The sequence below is a fragment of the Branchiostoma lanceolatum genome, chromosome 5 (genome assembly GCF_035083965.1).
Source record: "Branchiostoma lanceolatum isolate klBraLanc5 chromosome 5, klBraLanc5.hap2, whole genome shotgun sequence".
Taxonomy (NCBI): domain Eukaryota; kingdom Metazoa; phylum Chordata; class Leptocardii; order Amphioxiformes; family Branchiostomatidae; genus Branchiostoma; species Branchiostoma lanceolatum.
This window is the reverse complement of record NC_089726.1, coordinates 15,456,605-15,476,466: the sequence shown is the minus strand read 5'-3', so window position 1 is coordinate 15,476,466 and position 19,862 is coordinate 15,456,605. Positions and strand designations below refer to the sequence as shown.

Here is a 19,862-nt window from a genome sequence, read left to right as displayed (position 1 = left end):
CGAAATTCACAGCAATGTAGTACATGAACATTAAAGATCAAATAATAATATTACAGCAATAGTTGTATCTAAAATTTAAATGTCAATGATTACTGGCATGTTCAACCGCTGCTGATTTTGACAATGGTGGTCAATGATGGAGCGTTAAATGAAACAAAGCAATTATGGTAACTTGCGCACTAGGCAGCAATGTCAATGCTGGTTTGATATGATATATCACTTAGACAGTCTTTGGAAAATTTTGGAATATATGTACACTTTTTTTCTGTTTTTCAATATGTGTCTAATTGCTTTGAAAAGGCAATAAAAAAAGGAAAGGTGTCATTTATGACCCAGATTCATTCAAGTTAGCTGGCAATAGTAATACAGATAGACGTAGTGGCGGCGCACTCAAGCTTACAAACGCCACCACTAAACACATATACACAGGACACAAAAGTGGACAGATAAGAATACAAAACTTGTAGCAAACATGATACATTAACATATAACGAAATAATAATGAAGTAATGGATATAGAAGCAAATTATTGGGTATGACATTGACCAAAATTTATCATGTGTTATTTGTATCTTTAAATTGTCGGATTATTGAAAACGAAGTCAAACAAGCCTATTAAATTCGAGCTACTTTGCGGGCCTATGGGGTAAGGGGCTGTCATTCGGAAAACATTACGATCTTTCCCCCAACATACCCACATCTGCTTGGAGATTAGACATGTTGTCTTGCTTCAAAAGACGGTTTAGCAAACTAATTATAACTTCTATGATATTGTTATTCCATAGGGAAACTTCGTCATGCTGTCTACTTTCAGAAGATGACGAAATCAACTGGGATAAATGTCCTTTTCCATAAATTAACACTATAACAAGAAGACTATAGCACGTCCAGGTCAAAAGATACAAAAAAACGGAAGTTCTGCTGCAGTACCAAGGTCACATACCAGGGGGCCCAAAATTGACCTTGAATTTTGGCTTCACAACACCGCCCACATACCAAATATCACCGTAATCCATCAATGGGTTCTTGAGTTATGCTGACTACAGTAGTGCGGAAACACAAACACACGCACACACACACACAGACAGACAGACACACACAAAACTATATCGCCATTTGTCATGGAGATAATGACATACCTACAAAACATACTAATATACTAGTGATGCTAAGGTCACAATTCCCAACCCGGGGCCCGGCCGGGCACTTTGCGGGAACGGAAATCATGATGAAAAAGACCACGAAACGCAAGAAAGGTGCACAAATTAATCATGAGCACCATTTTGTTTTATATTCTTATATGAATTGTTTAAATTTCATTCACGAAAACAGCCCGGCCGGGCCCCGGTTTGGAAATGTGATCGTAGCATTACACAGACATGTTTACTTCATGTTGACTCAAATCACTGTAACGACAAGAAAGAAGCTTTTTCTGCACAGCTGTATTAGCCCTTTTCTTCCCTTTTTCTTTGGATAGAAATTGAATGCAACACACAGCGGGGCAGCACTCAATGGGTCCTGGTTATTTTTACGTAATTGCTTGGACAAAAATTAACTGAAGGAAGCTGATTAATCATAAGCGTAGGAATACATATATCATGATGTTTCAGACAATAATAGTAACACGGATCCGATTGGGTTTAATTGTCCTGCGGATGGGCGGATGTCCCAACTTTTGCCGTGTTGCCCAGATAAAGGAACATTTTCTTTGTCCACAATCACAATTGGTCAGTTGTCTGTCCTTGTCCAACGAGTCTTTCCACTTCGCTGCAGTGCCTTCTGGTACAGTTTCCTGCCAACACGGCCCAAAGTCCCTCTCAGTTTTGATCCATGAGAAGGAAAATGGGTTGTTTTGGGGCCTGTTTAGGCTGGACAAGTCTGTTGTTATTATTTTCCCTACTAAATGCGGTCCCGTCGACGACGTCTTTATCGGGTAAGCTTCATTCTCCTCACTTTTTCGAGCATGTGTTGTGTAAGACTGATTGTAGGTCACACCCCATATTTCTGTTTCAATTATCTGTTTGTGCCTGTAAAACATCCTAAAGTTATCCACATACAGGTTCATATTATATTTGTAATGTCACAAGTGCACGTTATATGTTTGCATGATTTAGCATATGGCTTAAACGCCTGTTGTGCAAGCAAGGCGTAACGTAGAATCGACAACACTATGACCTACTTGTTGTGTTGTTGTTGGTCAATGGAGTTTTCTTCTCGATGTGCATGCAGTCTGCTGGTAATGATAGTCGTATTCCTTTCATAACATAGCTAGGAATGAAAACTACTATCTAAACAAACCATGGCATGGAATGAATATCAATACTACATGAATATATAATAGATAATATATAGAATATACATAATATAAAGAAATGGGTACGATGATGCCAATGACAAAAGCACGTAGGGAGGAGACATTAATTTTTCCTAGCAACGACAACGTTGTTTTTAAGACGGAAATATTTGACTGTATACAAAGGTAACTTTGGGGGTGTTTCTGCTTGTAAGCAACAACGAAAAGGCCAGAAATGTTTTCTGAAAATTACATGCAAAGCATTTATGATATTTGAATAGAATCATGTGTGCTAGACCGGACGATTATAAGTGAAAGAAAGTTTTTTTTTTTTAAACGGTTATCACTTGTTTAACAAAAGATTGAACGTGGTCTCTAATGTTTCAAACAGCTTTAATTGTTGAGGGTGTCAACGAACGAGAAAATACACGAAACTCTAGATACGTGAGCTTAGTTGTCTGTTAGATGTGGCGAACCCATGGCTCGAGGCTTGGAGTCAGGGCATGTCGTCCAACAACCTGTTAAATAAATATGTGCCCCATCTAACAAACAAAAAAGAAGAAAGCCGGGAATCCTGACTCACCAATGTATCAGTTTATAACTTGTGCTTTCGATCACTCTTCAAATATTCAAACGCTGCACACTTTATTCTCATATGGCATCAGGATGGATGCAAATTTGACCACGTTGACAATACACAGGACTGGGCCGACTGGCTCACAGTACATGTGCACGAACCCAGAACCACACAAAAGTGTAGTAAAACCCAGAAGTAGACCAAACTTTGCCCATCTAACTACTGAATTTCATTGCACATAGATACCGTAGCATGCATGTGTGAGTGCGTGTGCGTGTGAATACGTGCAGCTCTCTGTGCGTTTGAATGTTTGTGTATGTGCGCGTGTGTGCGCGCGTGTGTGTGTGTGTGTGTGTGTACATGCGTGTGTGTGTAAGAGAAAGAGAGAGAGAGTAAATATGTATGCATTGTGGTCTTCTATCTTCAGCCTTACACCAGAAACAATACTTTTTCAAAAGACTATTAGCCTGGAATTTTTGAGTTTAGTTAGGAAACCTTGTGAGAGGTCAGGATGTTTTTTATCCCGTTAAAATGACGGCACGCGTGGCACGTAAGTTTGAGACACTGACACGGTGTATATGACCACCCTTCTCTTTCCACAGCCTATGAGAATCTTTCTAAAGACCACAGAAGACAGGATATGCTTGGAAGCTTGTCTCCTCACAAGAGCCGTGTGGTACATCCTTACATAGAGGCCCTCCAACAACGGTAAAGTTTCTTCATTCACAATATGAAACTCTGTCACGGAACTTGCAAGATATAGTTTTCAATTGTACATTTTTGTACATTCTAGGCCAGTGAGTATTGCTACTTGATCATAACTTGTCCATATGTTGTCGGCATGACAAACAGAAGGAGGATTATGTATCCTTTTCTGGTGTATTAAAATTACTTGTACATCTAAAAGGCAACCGTGACTGTGTGTACTATCTAGTGCACCTATGTACGTTCACTGTAAATTGAAGGGATACCAGAACAATGTGTAAATGCAGTTTATTTGTTGTCAATTAAACATTATTCCTTGATAATCAATGTGTCCATACTTGTACTTCTACGGTTAAAGTAATTATTTTGAGTGAATTTCAGCTTCAAATATATAAAGATATATCCGAGGATGCGTTATTGTGCTTTCACAAAAAGACATGGGTAACAAACAGTTTATTTACGTCACTTCTAGGCTCGACAGACACAGACAATTAGTCGCCAGAGGCCATGAAAAACAAAGCAGAAAAAATCTATTGCCTGACAACCTCGCTGGAAATGCGGAACACTCAAGCTATAGCGGCGGTACAGAACACAAATTAGCAGGTATGGAAAAACATTCATTGGGTAAAAATGGATGCTTGAAATAAGTATGTAGTTATGGATACTATGCGTGAATAGATGACAAAGAAATGTTTAATGTGTTCTAATTGTATCTGCCTTTGTTTGGCATTTTGTATTTTAAGAACATTCTGATGTCACTCAGAAAAATTTACTATACATGTCAACAGACGGCAAACGTCAAAATATATTATCTGCTTAAGTTTAAACAGGTAAAAATCTTGCAATTGTATAATTGCATAGAACGTGACTATTGTTACATTTTTTTCTCCACAGAAATGAGAGATTTGAACGAGTACAATCGCCGTCGGACGCAGTTGGACATCCTTCATAAGATGGAAACCAACCTTGAGCAGTAAGTGTTACATAGGATAGAAGAAGTCCAGTCAGAGTCGTGTCTTGCCTGAGACTGATGACGAGACATGTGCGCCCCTGTCATTTATTGGGTCTTAATTTACAACAGATGCTCTACTCACTATCAGGGCTAAGAACACAGGTTCTTCCCCCCCCAGATTCCTCTCCAAGTACAGTAAATCTTAAATCCCAAAGGCTCTGGTGTGTGTGTGTAGTGAATAGCGCACATACTAGCCTGTGTTTACACAAGCTCTCGGCCGGAGGTTAATGACCCCCGGCGGTTACAGGACCAGCCGGCCGCTAGGAGCGCGATTTGTCAGGCTAGCGCACGTACGTACACTACAAACTGAAGGGATGCCAGAACAATACTTAAAGTGAGTTTTATTCAGCACTATTGCTATAAATTCCCTTGACACCACTACTTGATGTTCAATATGTCAGTAATTTTTTTTTAATTTTAGCTTCAAACATCTAAAGGTATGATTAAGAATGTGTAATTGTGCATTGACAGAAGGCATACGTTTTACACACAAACCAATATTCTATTTTCCTCACTTCTAGGCTCGACAGATACAGACAAGATGTTGCCAGAGCCCATGAAAAGCAAATAAGACAAAATCTCTGGCCTGCTAACATCGCTGGAAATATGGAACACTCGAGCAGCGGAACAGAACACAAATTAGCAGGTATGGAAAACATTTCTTGGGTAAAGTGAATGAATATGTTTGAAATGAATTCGTAGCTATGGAAACGATGAATAGATGGTCCAGCTCTAAATGTATGTGTTTCAATTAGGGCTTTGTTTTTTGTGTCTTTCACGTATAATTATGAACATTCTGATGTAGCTAAGAGAAATTCGCAACACGTGTTAACTGACGACAAACTTGATATATGCTTGAGTTTGAACGAGTGACAAAGTTCAATAACTGCCCAGAAATGTAATTTATATTTTACATGTTCATTTTCACAGAAGTGAGAGAGTCGAGAGAGGACAGTCGCCATCGTACGCAGTTGGACATCCTTCACAAGATGGAAAACAACCTTGGCATGATGATGAACGAGGTCACACATAAAATGGAGGAAAAGAAAAAGAAAGCTAGCGAATCGCAGGAAAATGGCATCGATGCAAATCACGGCAAAAGAATCACAATACAGCTAACTCCCGGAGGAGTTAAAGTCGTGCCTAAAAAGCCACCGACTGAAGATCAAACCATAACCGTCACAGCAGCTCCTATACAGCTCAACACTTCGGAGACAAAAGAAGTAAATGAGTCCCCCGCTCAAGCCCAAAATACTACTAGTCAATCAGCAACTGCAAATATGTCGTCTTCAGAAGCCCAGACCGCTTCGGGACAGAATGCCTCACAAGCCAGCCAATCAGCAGCTACTAATGCGTCGTCTGCAGCTGCAGCAGCAGCTCAAGCCACTTCGGGAAAGAATGCCTCACAAGCCAGCCAATCAGCTGCTACCAACGAGTCGTCTGCAGCCGCAGCAGCAGCAGCTCAAACCACTTCGGGACAGAATGCCTCACAAGCCAGCCAATCAGCAGCTACCAACGCGTCGTCTGCAGCTGCAGCAGCAGCAGCTCAAACCACTTCGGGACAGAATGCCTCACAAGCCAGCCAATCAGCTGCTACCAACGCGTCGTCTGCAGCAGCAGCAACAGCAGCTCAAACTACTTCGGGACAGAATGCCTCACAAGCCAGCCAATCAGCAGCTACCAACGCATCGTCTGCAGCCGCAGCAACAGCAGCTCAAACTACTTCGGGACAGAATGCCTCACACGCCATCCAATCAGCAGCTACCAACGCGTCGTCTGCAGCAGCAGCTCAAACTACTTCGGGACAGAATGCCTCACAAGCCAGCCAATCAGCAGCTACAAATACTTCGTCTGCAGCTGCATCAGCAGCAGCAGCAGCAGCTCAAGCCGCTTCGGGACAGAATGTCTCACAAGCCAGCCAATCAGCAGCTACCAATGCGTCGTCTGCAGCAGCAGCAGCAGCTCAAACCACTTCGGGACAGAATGCCTCACAAGCCAGCCAATCAGCAGCTACTAATGCGTCGTCTGCAGCCGCAGCAGCAGCAGCTCAAGCCACTTCGGGACAGAATGCCTCACAAGCCAGCCAATCAGCTGCTACCAACGCGTCGTCTGCAGCCGCAGCAGCAGCAGCTCAAACCACTTCGGGACAGAATGCCTCACAAGTCAGCCAATCAGCAGCTACCAACGCGTCGTCTGCAGCTGCAGCAGCAGCAGCTCAAACCACTTCGGGACAGAATGCCTCACAAGCCAGCCAATCAGCTGCTACCAACGCGTCGTCTGCAGCAGCAGCAGCTCAAACCACTTCGGGACAGAATGCCTCACAAGCCAGCCAATCAGCAGCTACCAACGCATCGTCTGCAGCAGCAGCAACAGCAGCTCAAACTACTTCAGGACAGAATGCCTCACACGCCATCCAATCAGCAGCTACCAACGCGTCGTCTGCAGCAGCAGCTCAAACTACTTCGGGACAGAATGCCTCACAAGCCAGCCAATCAGCAGCTACAAATACTTCGTCTGCAGCTGCATCAGCAGCAGCAGCAGCAGCTCAAGCCGCTTCGGGACAGAATGCCTCACAAGCCAGCCAATCAGCAGCTACCAACGCGTCGTCTGCCGCAGCAGCAGCAGCTCAAACCACTTCGGGACAGAATGCCTCACAGGGCAGCCAATTAGCAGCTACAAATGCGTCGTCTGCAGCTGCAGCAGCAGCAGCAGCTCAAGCCGCTTCGGGACAGAATGCCTCACAAGCCAGCCAATCAGCAGCTACCAACGCGTCGTCTGCCGCAGCAGCAGCAGCTCAAACCGCTTCGGGACAGAATGCCTCACAAGCCAGCCAATCAGCAGCTACCAACGCGTCCTCTGCAGCAGCAGCAGCAGCTACCAATGCGTCGTCTGCAGCCGCAGCAGCAGCAGCTCAAGCCACTTCGGGAAAGAATGCCTCACAAGCCAGTCAATCAGCAGCTACCAATACGTCGTCTGCAGCCGCAGCAGCAGCCGCTCAAGCCACGTCGGGACAGAATGCCTCACAAGCCAGTCAATCAGCAGCTACCAATGCGTCGTCTGCAGCCGCAGCAGCAGCTACCAATGCGTCGTCTGCAGCCGCAGCAGCAGCAGTAGCAGCTCAAGCCACCTCGGGAAAGAATGCCTCACAAGCCAGCCAATCAACAGCTACCAATGCGTCGTCTGCAGCCGCAGCAGCAGCTACCAATGCGTCGTCTGCAGCCGCAGCAGCAGCAGCTCAAGCCACTTCGGGAAAGAATGCCTCACAAGCCAGCCAATCAGCAGCTACCAATGTGTCGTCTGCAGCAGCAGCAGCAGCTACCAATGTGTCGTCTGCAGCAGCAGCAGCAGCAGTAGCAGCTCAAGCCTCCTCGGGAAAGAATGCCTCACAAGCCAGCCAATCAACAGCTACCAATGCGTCGTCTGCAGCCGCAGCAGCAGCTACCAATGCGTCGTCTGCAGCCGCAGCAGCAGCAGCTCAAGCCACTTTGGGAAAGAATGCCTCACAAGCCAGCCAATCAGCAGCTACCAATGTGTCGTCTGCAGCAGCAGCAGCAGCTACCAATGTGTCGTCTGCAGCAGCAGCAGCAGTAGCAGCTCAAGCCACTTCGGGAAAGAATGCCTCACAAGCCAGCCAATCAGCAGCTACCAACGCGTCGTCTGCAGCCGCAGCAGCAGCTACCAATGCGTCGTCTGCAGCCGCAGCAGCAGCAGCTCAAGCCACTTTGGGAAAGAATGCCTCACAAGCCAGCCAATCAGCAGCTACCAATGTGTCGTCTGCAGCAGCAGCAGCAGCTACCAATGTGTCGTCTGCAGCAGCAGCAGCAGCAGCAGCAGTAGCAGCTCAAGCCACTTTGGGACAGAATGCCTCACAAGCCAGCCAATCAGCAGCTACCAATGCGTCGTCTGCAGCAGCAGCCGCAGCAGTTCAAGCCACCTTGGGAAAAAATGCCTCACAAGCCAGCCAATCAGCGGCGACAAATGCGTCATCCACAGGAGTCCAAAGCAGTCTGGGCCAAAACGCCTCACAAGCGGCGGCCAATGCGTCGTCTGCGTCCACTACCTGTGGTCTTGAAAACATCAAGAATGGATCCTGTTCTCTCGCTGACCTAGCCGACCGTTTTGCGATTGACCGAAACATAAGCATGACCGAAGCAGAATGTATACTAGAAACGGGGAACGTTACGCAATGCCTAGCCCACGCTCTTGCAGTGGATAGGAAGTCACCTATCACTGATTTGGGTGAGAAAGTGGTTGGATCTGTCATGACGTCCATCACGTCTCTACAGACAGCAGCCGGCCAGCTGGACACTGCCGTCAAGTACTCCAACGACAGCGACAAGTCCGAACTCCTTCGAGCTTTGTACATCATGCAGAACTCTCAACAACGAATGCTAACGACCCAGAAGAAAATAGATCCTAAAATGGAGGCGGCTGCTAAAAAGACCTTGACCCAAGACACCAATGCACTTGAGGCCTCTATGGTTGGAGTCAAGAACCTCAAGGGCAAACAGTTAAAGACGGCAATCAAGAATCTGGGTGAGAATCTTAAAAAGGTAGAAAAGGCCGCCAAAAACGACTCACTGCGGACCTCGTATGCCATTAATAGTGTATCCAGTTCCATTAAGATAGGGGAGACAGTTATGATGGCCGCAACTGAAAAAGAGGGAGAGCTTGCCCTTGAAGCGACAATTGATGCTTTACACAAAACACGGAACGGCTTGGAAAGGAAGAACGCATGGGAGTTTTTCACCGGATCCCTCACGACAATCAAGAAACTTTCAGACAAGATAGAAAGCTCTTACAAGGTGCTGCTGAAGGATTATATAACATCTATAAAACCAACTGTGCCCAAGAAACCATCCACGCTGGACAACGCCATCAATTTTGTCCTCGCGAAAGAGAAGATTACATTCAAAAGTCTCACCTAGGTGCCTTTGAATCAATTACTAGTATCAACATATCAAGGACAACTGATCAAATGGTCAAGTAACTAGATAGCCTGGTATCCAGGCTTAACAGCTGAGTTCAACTTCTCTTTTCAAGGCGATCGTCTCTCGGCAACATAACTTCCTCGGCAGCGAAACTCCCTTGCCGGCATTAGAGAACCTTGGCCCGTGTAAGAACTTGCGTCACCCCCCTCCCCCAAATATATACGCCGCCGTTCTAGGAAGCCTGCGAAGGAGGCTAAACTTCTCAACGATCACTCCCCTCCTACATCAGGCTGTAGAAGTCTAGATACCAGGCTAGGAAACAAAGCTTACATGAACTAACTTTACTGAAAGAATCCTACTTGTGACAAAATGGACTTAACGGCAAGACAATGTTCTGGTCTTTGCCGCTTAGCTAGTTCCCAGCCTTAATGGTATTACTCATTTATAATTAGTAACCTCAATATCACATGTCTTACTAATGATGTTATTTTCTTATATATACATATATACGAGAAGGTGGAGATGATTGCAATGTGCAGTGTATTAATGTATTGATTAGTATTTTTGAATATGTACTAATGTCCTCATATAAAAGTAATGACTAGGTACTGATTTATGTATAGGGTGATGATCTCAATGGAAATGTTGGAAATAAAGTAATACAAACTACTTTCTGCCTGGACTAGAATATATCTTCAAGGAAAAGCACTTCTTCATTCTTCTTTCTTAAACCGAAAATCAGCATTATATTCATGAACGGGCTTGATGATCAACACATGGACAGTAAAGGTGTCATCACCAAATCTTTATTGACTAATTAACAATACTTTCAGTCACATTTGCCACCTATTCCAACCATGTGACATCTACAGCAGCATTAAGAAAACATCGACTAGTCAAACATACTGAAATTTTAAAAGTTCAAAATACAACTTCTTCAGCAACATTTGCTTCGTTTACGCGGTAAACAAAACTATATCTATATACTGGATGAAACATTTCCATAGCCTTATAGTTATTTACATGAAATATATTTTCATTTATACATAGCAGCATATAGTACATAATAACATCAATTTTCAGTCGTTCCAGTAGCCAATACGTAATGAAGTTATAAATGAGATGAAATTGAAATCCAATACACTATATCATCAAAACCACAAATAACACATTTAGCATGTTTGGCAGTTCACAATAATACATTTGCATCATTAATTTGGCCAGGATTTGGTGAACAAACAATCCCGATATCTGGACAGTGACAACATTTAGCGTTAGCAGCATTTAGCGTTACATTTGAAATATCTGAGAGCAGCAAAGGTGCTAACACACCACCCCCACCCCCGAATAAATCGTCTTTCTCAAAAACCAGGAAATTATCAGCTGTAGCACCGTTTATAGACTATCTTTCAGGCAAGTTCGGCGACACTCTGTTCTCAACTTTCTGTACAATGAGCGGCATTCTTGAATCATGGTACGGTTTCGCCTCATGTTGTCCCCTCGAAGCCTGCCTCGAGCCTACTTTTAGAGACCGCTTCGTCCCCCGTGTTCCCAATTTGCGAGACCCTCTCGTGGCCAGTCGTATGCCTTTCTTGGGCGACTTTACTTTCTGTGGCCCCGACGCCGCTGCTTTGGTTGTCCCCTTGTCGGTAGATGTTGCTTTTTGTGAGGCGCGAGACTGCGGTTTCTGTGCTTGCCGTGACGGTGGCTTCTGTACATATGCCCTCTCACCCTTCGATGTAGCCTTTGGCGTCTCTTCTCTTGCTGGTAAGAACTTCTTGATATCAGGTAGCAACTTCTCGTCATCGACAGTCTGAGGTGCCCAGTTAGGTTGAGCGGCTCTCTGGTTCCATATACTAGCGAAGTTACTCAGGTTCTTAGCTCGCATGACGGATTTGACTGACGGTGGTTTGGGGGGAAGGGGCGCTTTAGGGGAGAAGACCCGAGGTAGTTCTCCCTCTAGGCCCTCGGGCAGCCCGTAGTCGTCCCTCGGGATGGACCTGGTCTCCAGGTACTGTTGGACGTCTTCGTTGCGCAGGTGGAAACGTTTGAAGCGGTCGATTTGTTCTCTAAGGTAGCGGTCCCGTAGATCCTTCAGCTGGGCCCGCTGCTGGTCTACCGTCTCAAAGTACTTCTTCTTACTTTCCCTGTTGGAATAAAGATATATCTCCAGTGTGTTGGACTCGTGGATACAGAAGTGGAGCGACAAGATATGATGATGATAGAGAGACAATAGATTACAAACACTTCCGTTTTCTAGGATATTTGGAGTTTCTTTTAACACAACCAGGTAATCTCACCTGCTGACGTTTCGGTGTCTGTCAGACACCTTCTTCAGAGCTTCTGACTGGAGTACTGCTTCTCACCGCTATAAGTAGCCGATGTAGGTGGCGCTTTTGCGGCGAGAACGTAATCCCAAATGTGGCTGAGCTTGTATCCCCCCTCGTGCCACCTACATCGGCTACTTATAGCGGTGAGAAGCAGTACTCCAGTCAGAAGCTCTGAAGAAGGTGTCTGACAGACACCGAAACGTCAGCAGGTGAGATTACCTGGTTATGTTAAAAGAATCTCCAAATATCCTATGTTCTACCAACCTGATGAAATTATTTTCGGGACTTCCGTTTTCTGTCATGTTAGAACATCCGGAAATCCATTACGGTAACCATATCTTTCTGTAAGAAATGGTTGAGTTTTCAAATCGTGATACTTAGTAATACTATATTAACACCAAAAGCTTTGCTCAGTGTAAAGGTGGGCTTAGAAAATCATTGTCTATCCCCTGTACCTGAGCTGCCTGTGGTAGGTGTCTATCTGCTCGTGCTCAACCTCCTCCAGATCCTTGAAGAATCGCCGGTGGCGCTGCTTGCGAAACTTCTCCATCTCGTTGATGTAGGCGTCGGTAGCTCTCTCCTGTTTCCACTTCTCCATGTCCGTCAGCTCCATCTGTGTGGGTCTGAGCGGCGTGGTCTGGAGAAACAACGGTGTGGGGGTCAGTAAATATCATGGTGGTAAGTAGCTTGACTAAATCAAGCTTCTCAGCAGCAATTCCACTGGTCCGGCCCCTACAGACTTGATAGTCAACGCTTCTAAGTCAGGAAAATTGGGAACATCCTGATTTATCCATAGCCATAGCTGCTAACACGGACTTATCATTGTCAGAATGAGAACTGTCTGCTACCATGGACATGGTGTTGGAGGTGTAGTGACTGGTTTCCATAGTGACAGAGAATCCTGAGCTCATATTGGACTGATTTTAATCGTGACTAAAATGCTGAGCTCAAATTGGTGACTTCAGAAAAGGGAATAGTTCTCTCGAGTTAGACCACAAGCTCTCGAGGAAGAGGCCCAAATAAGTCCCGGGTTAGGTGAAAAAATGCTACCGCCCCTGGGGCGTCGCCAAAAGTTGTCCAAAGAAAAACGATGATTTTAAAAACAGATACGTTAAAACTGTATTGACCTTGCCCATCTGTCTTTCCTCTTCCTGACGTTTCCTGTCGGACTGCTCTTCCACGATGACCGGTAGGGTGTGGGCACGTGACTTCGCGCGAGATGTTGCACGAGAACTCTCTCCACCACCCCTGGAAGACCTGGCGAATGAAACAAGACACCTCTGGTTAGGATGCTCCAAACAAAATTCAATTCACGTATATGTACAAATACTGCCCATAACTGTCACCTAATTTGAATAATCGTGACATCTAATTTACATATCCTGGCACCTAATTTGCATAATTGTGACAAACTTTTAGATGATTGTTTCTGAATATTCGAGATGCACTGACATATATCCGTACAGAATGTTAACCCCATATTCATTCATACTGTCATGTGTACATTGCTGACCTGGAAGCAGCACGTTGAGCAGCCTTGATGACGGCCTCCGTCCGAGCCTCCGCCCACCCTCGGGCGAAACCATTATTCGGCCCGAGGCCCAACCGCACGTCCTCCGCCTCCGCATATCTCGCCGTCGGCTTCCCCGCTACCCGTGCTGTGCGGATGGAAGAGTATGAATGCAATGTTAAGAGTTTCAATGCTAAACTGAGTGATGGAAAAGTATCAATCAATCAAGTAATCAACCAATCAACCAATCAATCAATCAGTCGTTCAATCGATATCAACCAATCAGAGAGGTGGAAGAACGGAGTCACCCTTCTTACCTGCGGCCTTCTGTATACTTGTTCCCGGCCGCCATCCCTGTGCCTGGGCCCTCTTAAAGTTCTCTACGGTCTGCTTGAAGTCGTCCGGACCGTTATGTGTTGGTGCGGAGTTGAAGTACGTGGCGCGAAACGACGGCAACTCATCTACAAGGACAGGGGGAGGAGAGAACAAACTTTGAAACGTGTTACTGAAGACATGATATGGATATGGCTTCACATATTTCAAAGAAACGTTGCTGCATAATCATGTTAGTGTATAGACTCAACGTTAACCTGTAGTGGTGGTAGTCTGGTAGATATTTTTACCTTCTTTTGAGGCCTAGCTCTGTGACTGCTTTATTTTTGTGCACTGTCTTTGGAGCTAGTATGAATACGTAGGGGTCTCAGCATCTATGTTGGCCGCAGGGGCAACGGAATGAATTACAGCTGAGCAAGCACTAAATGTAACGGTATACTCACAAGAGTACTGCTTGAACCCTAACGTATTCACATTCTTCCAAACTGCTGTTTAAACCATATGCTGACTCGAATTACTTCTGTGTAAAGGCGCGTTCACATAGGTCGTACGAATTTTTTGTCGTACGATTTTCAGCGAGACCACGACTGAACAAAGACCTACGACAACTTTTTCCGTCGAAAGACAGCTGAATTTTGCACGATCCAAGCACGACTGTCTTAAGAATGTTGTGGAATTTGTAGTCGTAAACATGCTTTACTCACGTTGTTCTTTCCTGTACTGCCCCGCATGTGCCAGCTGGCGGACTTCGTACGACGCCGGCATCTTGGGCGGTTTGTACACCGCCTCTATGAGGCTGTCGACGCGGGACCAGTCCGTCCGTCTGTCCTTGTTGCCCCCCTCGGTAGCAGGCCGCCGCTGCTGTTTGGGTTTGGGCCCGCCATACCGCCTGACTGAGGCCGAGTGGACGTACTTGTTGGGGCGGCTGACATCCTTCTTGGTGGACCCTAAATGAGTGCTGCGTGCAAAATAAACAGAAAGTTTTAAAACAAAAGTGCAGTACTTAAGCTTTGTGTAATGATTAGTCGGACTCGCCATTTTCATTATTCTAGTGCCCTTTCACCACTTTAAAACACCCTCCCCCTCTTTACCTTACGTTTACAAATAAATAATCAAGAAGTGTTTTTGTTGAGCATAGGTATTCGAAGGTTATGGGACTTAAATGTCTCAACCTAAAATCAATTATAATACAATTCTATTTCAGTTTCTTGAATTATAACAACAAAACAACGAAGTGTCTTGAGTGCCGGCTGTTTGCAAAACGGTCCAAATTGCAAAGCCGAAACGTCATGAAACGCCCTGAATGATTGGTTCGCTGCCCCTGCGTTTCGTCTTTCACGCTGCCGAGGGCGGGTCAGAATGACTGTACCATTAAAGACACATGTTTTCGACCTGTAGGATCAGTGTCCTTTTAAACATAAGGGTGGTCAAACAACGCCAGTTTGGCCACGGCTTATCGATGACCACTACCAACTGGTCAGTACAAAAGAACGCGAATTGGGCTATTCCTGGACCTGAATGGATGGTTGTAAGAAGACCCAACGCTGGGTTATCCATATCATGACGCGTAAAATAAAATCCTCTTCTGTATTGTTCTTTGCTAAAACGAGTAAAGAGCGGCTGACGTAGGAATGATGACTTCATTCCATGTTTTTCTCCACGTCTTTTCAAGAGAACTAGGGCGTTAAAATTCCACCAGCGATGCCTGGTTACCATTCGCCACCGGAGGTTAGCTCCAACTTAGGCGTTAGTGGGCCAGTTCTAGGTTTTGCCATCACAAAACAAGAGAAAATGGACCAATTACGATTAAGAAAAGAAAATGATCGATAATAGTAGCAAAGAAAGCTAGAGGCTGAAGATGACTGAAACGAGACAGGAAATTGGCACCGTCACTGAGGTGTCGCAAAAAAACAGAAGGCTGTAGTGAATTATGACGCATGGAAGTTATATTTTTCTTATCTATGTTTTGATGTGACCTTTGCAGTTTGTTTTCAATCCGTGTACTACACTTGGAAAATGCAAGTACAGTATATCATCCACAAGCGCCATCTATCGACAGATAGCAGATCTACCTTTGGCCACATTTCCAATGTCCCGAAGAACTAGATGGATTAGCTGAAGGTCTGATTTGAAAGATATACCAAATTTGGACAGAATGTAAGAATTCCCATACTTACACGGTCTAGATATCTTCCCCATCCCTCTAATTTATAAGACAACTTTAATCCCTCTGTTATTATTGTAATTATAGGGATTTGGTTTATGAACAATAAACACCATGTATTATCCTTTAGAAGCCAGGTGTTTGTGTGACTAGCGTCTGACTATATCGTCTAAGTTTTATAATATCCCGCTATCCGTTGAAATCATATACAAGAGTCAATTCTGTTGGGGCCCTATCACACTTGTGCGTATATTTAAGTGCGTATGAGTTGCGCATTTACATCTTTTTTTTTGGTTTAAGTAATGGTTGCGGGTAAGAAGTTGTTTTCTACTTTGACCCACTGCTGTACAGCCTAGTTATCGAACCAAAGAAATGACTTCTTTGGCTGCAAACCTAACATAAACCAAAAACATGTTAATACTCAACTCATGCGGGCTTGCATGTACGCACAAGTGTGACAGGGGCTTTAGACAACAATGTATATACAATGTACATGCACCGCGAGTCGATCCATAAAACATAGACAGCTCAAATCGATGGTGATTGTTCTGGTCGTTCTTTTCATATGTCAATCATTGACTTACTGACGCGCTGGCCACCTAGAAATATATTCTATATACCTTTCTTCATATTTTATGAAACTTTCATTTCTATGATATCAAGATGCATCGGATGTTAAAAGTATTTTTTTCCAAGTTTTTATCCATTGTGAAGGTTTCAAAATCAAAAACATGCTACCTAAGTTAGCATATGTGAGAGGTGTCGCAGTACAATATCATGGGAGCTAAGTAGTACCTGTTAAGCTAAGAGACAAATATATTGTTATAAATCTGTTTTCAAAGGACGAGCCGAACTAAGCGGAGGTCTAATTTGTACCGTGGAAGACACCAAGAAATAGGTCTATAATCCACCTACTTACACGGTCTACATACGCTCTACGGAAGAACAGACTGTTCACAGACAAACTCTATTGAAGAGTTAATAACAGGGATTTGTCTGTTTGTATGACGGACACCTATCCGGTGGGAAGAAAGCCGTATGTTTGTTTGTTTGTTTGAAGCTACAGCCAAGCATGAATACAAAAATTCAATTTCGTACGTATTGCACTATTTGGCTGTTGCTTGCAGGTGTGGGTCGGTGCTTGCGTATCTTAAACCTTACCAACAGTTAATAAAAGCAGCCTAATGGGTCAGTGAAGTCATGCTTGTCTCGAGCATTGATGTTTCTGACCTAGGGCGAAGAGATGCTGCTACAGTAATGATTAGTTCAGTGCTTTGATGAGTGGCCCCCTACGGCCTTGCACTGAGCGAGTTCGTTAAAAAAAAAGAAAAAAAAGTGGTTAACCACAGGCTGTTAAAGACAACCAAAGCAATGTCAGGGCCCAAATGGAAATGAAAAAAATGCTGAAATCTTTATGATAGTGACATTTGTCAACATTATTTAGCGCATTTGCGCAATAACTTCATACTTTGAGCATTTTAAAACCGCGAAAAACGTGACGTACGATGATTCCCTTAGTTTCGCGAGCCTACAAAAACTCCAGCGACAATTTTCAGTGAGTTCTCGTGTCACAACGACGCTGTATTTTTGCATGATGGACGCCGGTATACACTGTGATAGTGTTGTTTAAACTAATCATCAAAATGACTAAATGAAATTTTGACGTTAAAAATCTGATTTTCGGGCCCTAACATTGCTTGGGTTTCCTTTAACAGCCAAGTGGGACGTTCTTTTACCCAGGCGACTCTGTCCCGAACTTCGGCATTTTGAAATCACCGGAATATTGACCCACAGTCTCGACATGCCTGTCCGCTATCTTGTTACTAAGGACGCCATGGCATCGTTTATTAAAACACCTCCAACGCGCCATGACATGTTTTAACCCTTCGGACAAAACCAAGCAAACAAGTTGGCCACCCGAATGAACTCCAAGGTTTACTCACTAGATTAGCTTCTTTTCTTCTTGTAGATAATAAGATTTAGTGCGATTAGTCAAGATACGCTCTAAGGTGCGTTTAAACACTACAGCCTAGTTCCCACACGAGAAACGTGCTCAAGTGGTTTATATAAACTTAGATATCATCTACGGATTGCCTTATAAATCTAAACCCCCTGTCATAACAAATGTATCGGCGTGGTTTGGAGATTTTTGTTGAGTAAGCGCCATTTGTAAACACGCATGGAGTCATGAGTGAAGTGTTACCGTAGCCAATGGTTGCGAGCTATCTTCAAGTGCTATTAAAAGGCGTCCGTAAGTTGTATGCAGTTAATTTAATTTGATTAGTTTCAACCAATAGAATTGCTCCAAAGTTTGAAGAATGGCCATGTCTCGCTATCGAACATAGAAAGTGTTTTAAGCCTACACTACGTGGGGCAAATCTTATTTTCTTAATGATAAGTGCATTGTTCAAAATCGCACTGCAACAAAGAGTTGTCACAGTGGCGAGTGTGGCTTGGACAAAACCGTAATGTTTTGATCGATGACAATGTCACTGTTAAGGTATTTGCTCAGTAAACACAGAGTATTGAATCGTTAGTTTCTAACTGCTAACCATTATGGCGTCGCATTCAAGAACAATGATTGATACAGACTTGTTTTTCTTGGGTAAATGTTGGGGATAAAATAGCATACTATCACTAGTGGCGTGTTTAGTTCATTGCTAATGTCGTAAAAGAGGTTGTGACTTTTCCGAGTACAAAGTCTGACATTTTGTTACCATAACAAGCGTTGTTATTGCAGTCTCAAAGAAAACACCGCAAAGTATTTTTAACTTTACACTTAAAATCCATAAAATGCATTCCTGTTTAAGTACATCACACTGGTCTATTCTGCTATATCTTCAAATCATCCTTAGTGGCTATTTGGAACGTTAAAATGCACAATAGGACATTATTTACTCATAACATTAAAACAGGTGTAGGGAGTTAACTTCACAGTGTAAAAAAGGGTCAGGGATCCAAGCCTTTTGTGTTAGCCGTCCAAACCATGAAGGTACAAAGACATCTTGTTGGGATATATGTGTTGGTTCCATAGTTGCAAATGTTAGCTCTAAGCCATAGTGTTTCCCGTTGTATGTTGTACTTGGATGTAACACTGCCAGCGTAGCAAACAATGGACGCTGTGCCGCTCGCTAAACGACTCGGAACCATGTCACGACCTTTCGATTTTTTGTCGTGCGAAAGTCTGGCGACGTGATTTTTTCTTCTTCTTTAGAATTCAACCTAACATTCCTTAAACTGTTGCTTGCGATCGTAAGATATCAAAACCAGCAGAGTACAAGTTGCTACGGAGTAAAAATGCACACTCGAAGCATGACTTCAAGATCGCAAAATTTCAAGTTCAGAAATAACACCACTATCCAACTCTTAATTAAATAGTTGTGCACCATAAAGTGCATCTTACAAATCACTTCTTAATTGTGCAGACATGATTTACAAACCCCGTTCTTACGTACTATAAAACTGAAGCGTGGCAATACACATATTTTACAAGGTTGACAAGTTGACTCCATACGTTTAGGTGTTTGCATAGTAAGACATTTCAATTACGGTGGTATTTTAAGCAGGTGAGAGCCACTTACCTGTACGCAGGTGGAGGTGTCACATACAGGTACCTGCCGAACGGTGCATCTATGTATTTCACCATCTTGAAAACTTAAAATCTAACGGTTCTAGGGTGATGTTCTACTGCATCTCATGCGAGCATGTTATGTCATTGGAAGCTGAGCATTGGCAACGAAGGCAACGAGCTTCATGTTCAAGAGTTGGTGTTTTCGTGTCAACAAATACAGCCCACCACGCCTAAGCCTCCACCGCGGGTAAACAAAGACAGCTTTTATATTGATACTCTAAACAAATCGACAGCTTACTACACTTCAGTCGGTGCATGGGGAGAGAAGGATCGGGTGGCCATTTTGTTGTTATGCAAATGAGTTAGGACTTCTGACCAATGGGAGAGAGGATCATCATAACAGGTGTTCGTATCGTGTACCCTTAGACAAAATTGC

The 19,862-nt window shown here is 43.9% G+C and overlaps 2 protein-coding genes across 2 annotated transcripts; one reads left to right on the top strand and one right to left on the bottom strand.

Moving 5' to 3' along the window:
• Window positions 1-1,767: 1,767 nt before the first annotated feature.
• LOC136435412 (pneumococcal serine-rich repeat protein-like) lies at window positions 1,768-10,187 on the top strand. The gene is made up of 6 exons (XM_066428885.1): window positions 1,768-1,933; window positions 3,473-3,578; window positions 4,048-4,178; window positions 4,470-4,548; window positions 5,109-5,233; window positions 5,518-10,187. The coding sequence occupies exons 1-6, from the start codon at window positions 1,831-1,833 to the stop codon at window positions 9,513-9,515; spliced, it is 4,542 nt and encodes a 1,513-aa protein (XP_066284982.1). The 5' UTR covers window positions 1,768-1,830; the 3' UTR covers window positions 9,516-10,187.
• Window positions 10,188-10,297: 110 nt separating this feature from the next.
• LOC136435413 (trichohyalin-like) lies at window positions 10,298-19,761 on the bottom strand. Its single transcript, XM_066428886.1, has 7 exons — window positions 19,437-19,761; window positions 14,396-14,649; window positions 13,676-13,819; window positions 13,362-13,506; window positions 12,976-13,105; window positions 12,304-12,485; window positions 10,298-11,665 (listed from the first exon to the last, which is right to left on the bottom strand). Exons 1-7 carry the CDS (start codon window positions 19,499-19,501, stop codon window positions 10,921-10,923), a joined length of 1,665 nt encoding a protein of 554 aa, XP_066284983.1. The 5' UTR covers window positions 19,502-19,761; the 3' UTR covers window positions 10,298-10,920.
• Window positions 19,762-19,862: the final 101 nt, after the last annotated feature.

Excerpts from the sequence above, each read along its gene's own strand:
- LOC136435412 (XM_066428885.1), top strand. The coding sequence starts at position 1,831 with ATGAGAAGGAAAATGGGTTGTTTTGGGGCCTGTTTAGGCTGGACAAGT. Across the intron at positions 1,934-3,472 it reads GTCGACGACGTCTTTATCGG|CCTATGAGAATCTTTCTAAA; the intron begins GTAAGCTTCATT and ends CTCTTTCCACAG. Across the intron at positions 4,179-4,469 it reads TACAGAACACAAATTAGCAG|AAATGAGAGATTTGAACGAG; the intron begins GTATGGAAAAAC and ends TTTTCTCCACAG.
- LOC136435413 (XM_066428886.1), bottom strand. The coding sequence starts at position 19,501 with ATGGTGAAATACATAGATGCACCGTTCGGCAGGTACCTGTATGTGACA. Across the intron at positions 13,507-13,675 it reads AAGTATACAGAAGGCCGCAG|CACGGGTAGCGGGGAAGCCG; the intron begins GTAAGAAGGGTG and ends CCATCCGCACAG. Across the intron at positions 13,106-13,361 it reads GCTCAACGTGCTGCTTCCAG|GTCTTCCAGGGGTGGTGGAG; the intron begins GTCAGCAATGTA and ends TTCATTCGCCAG.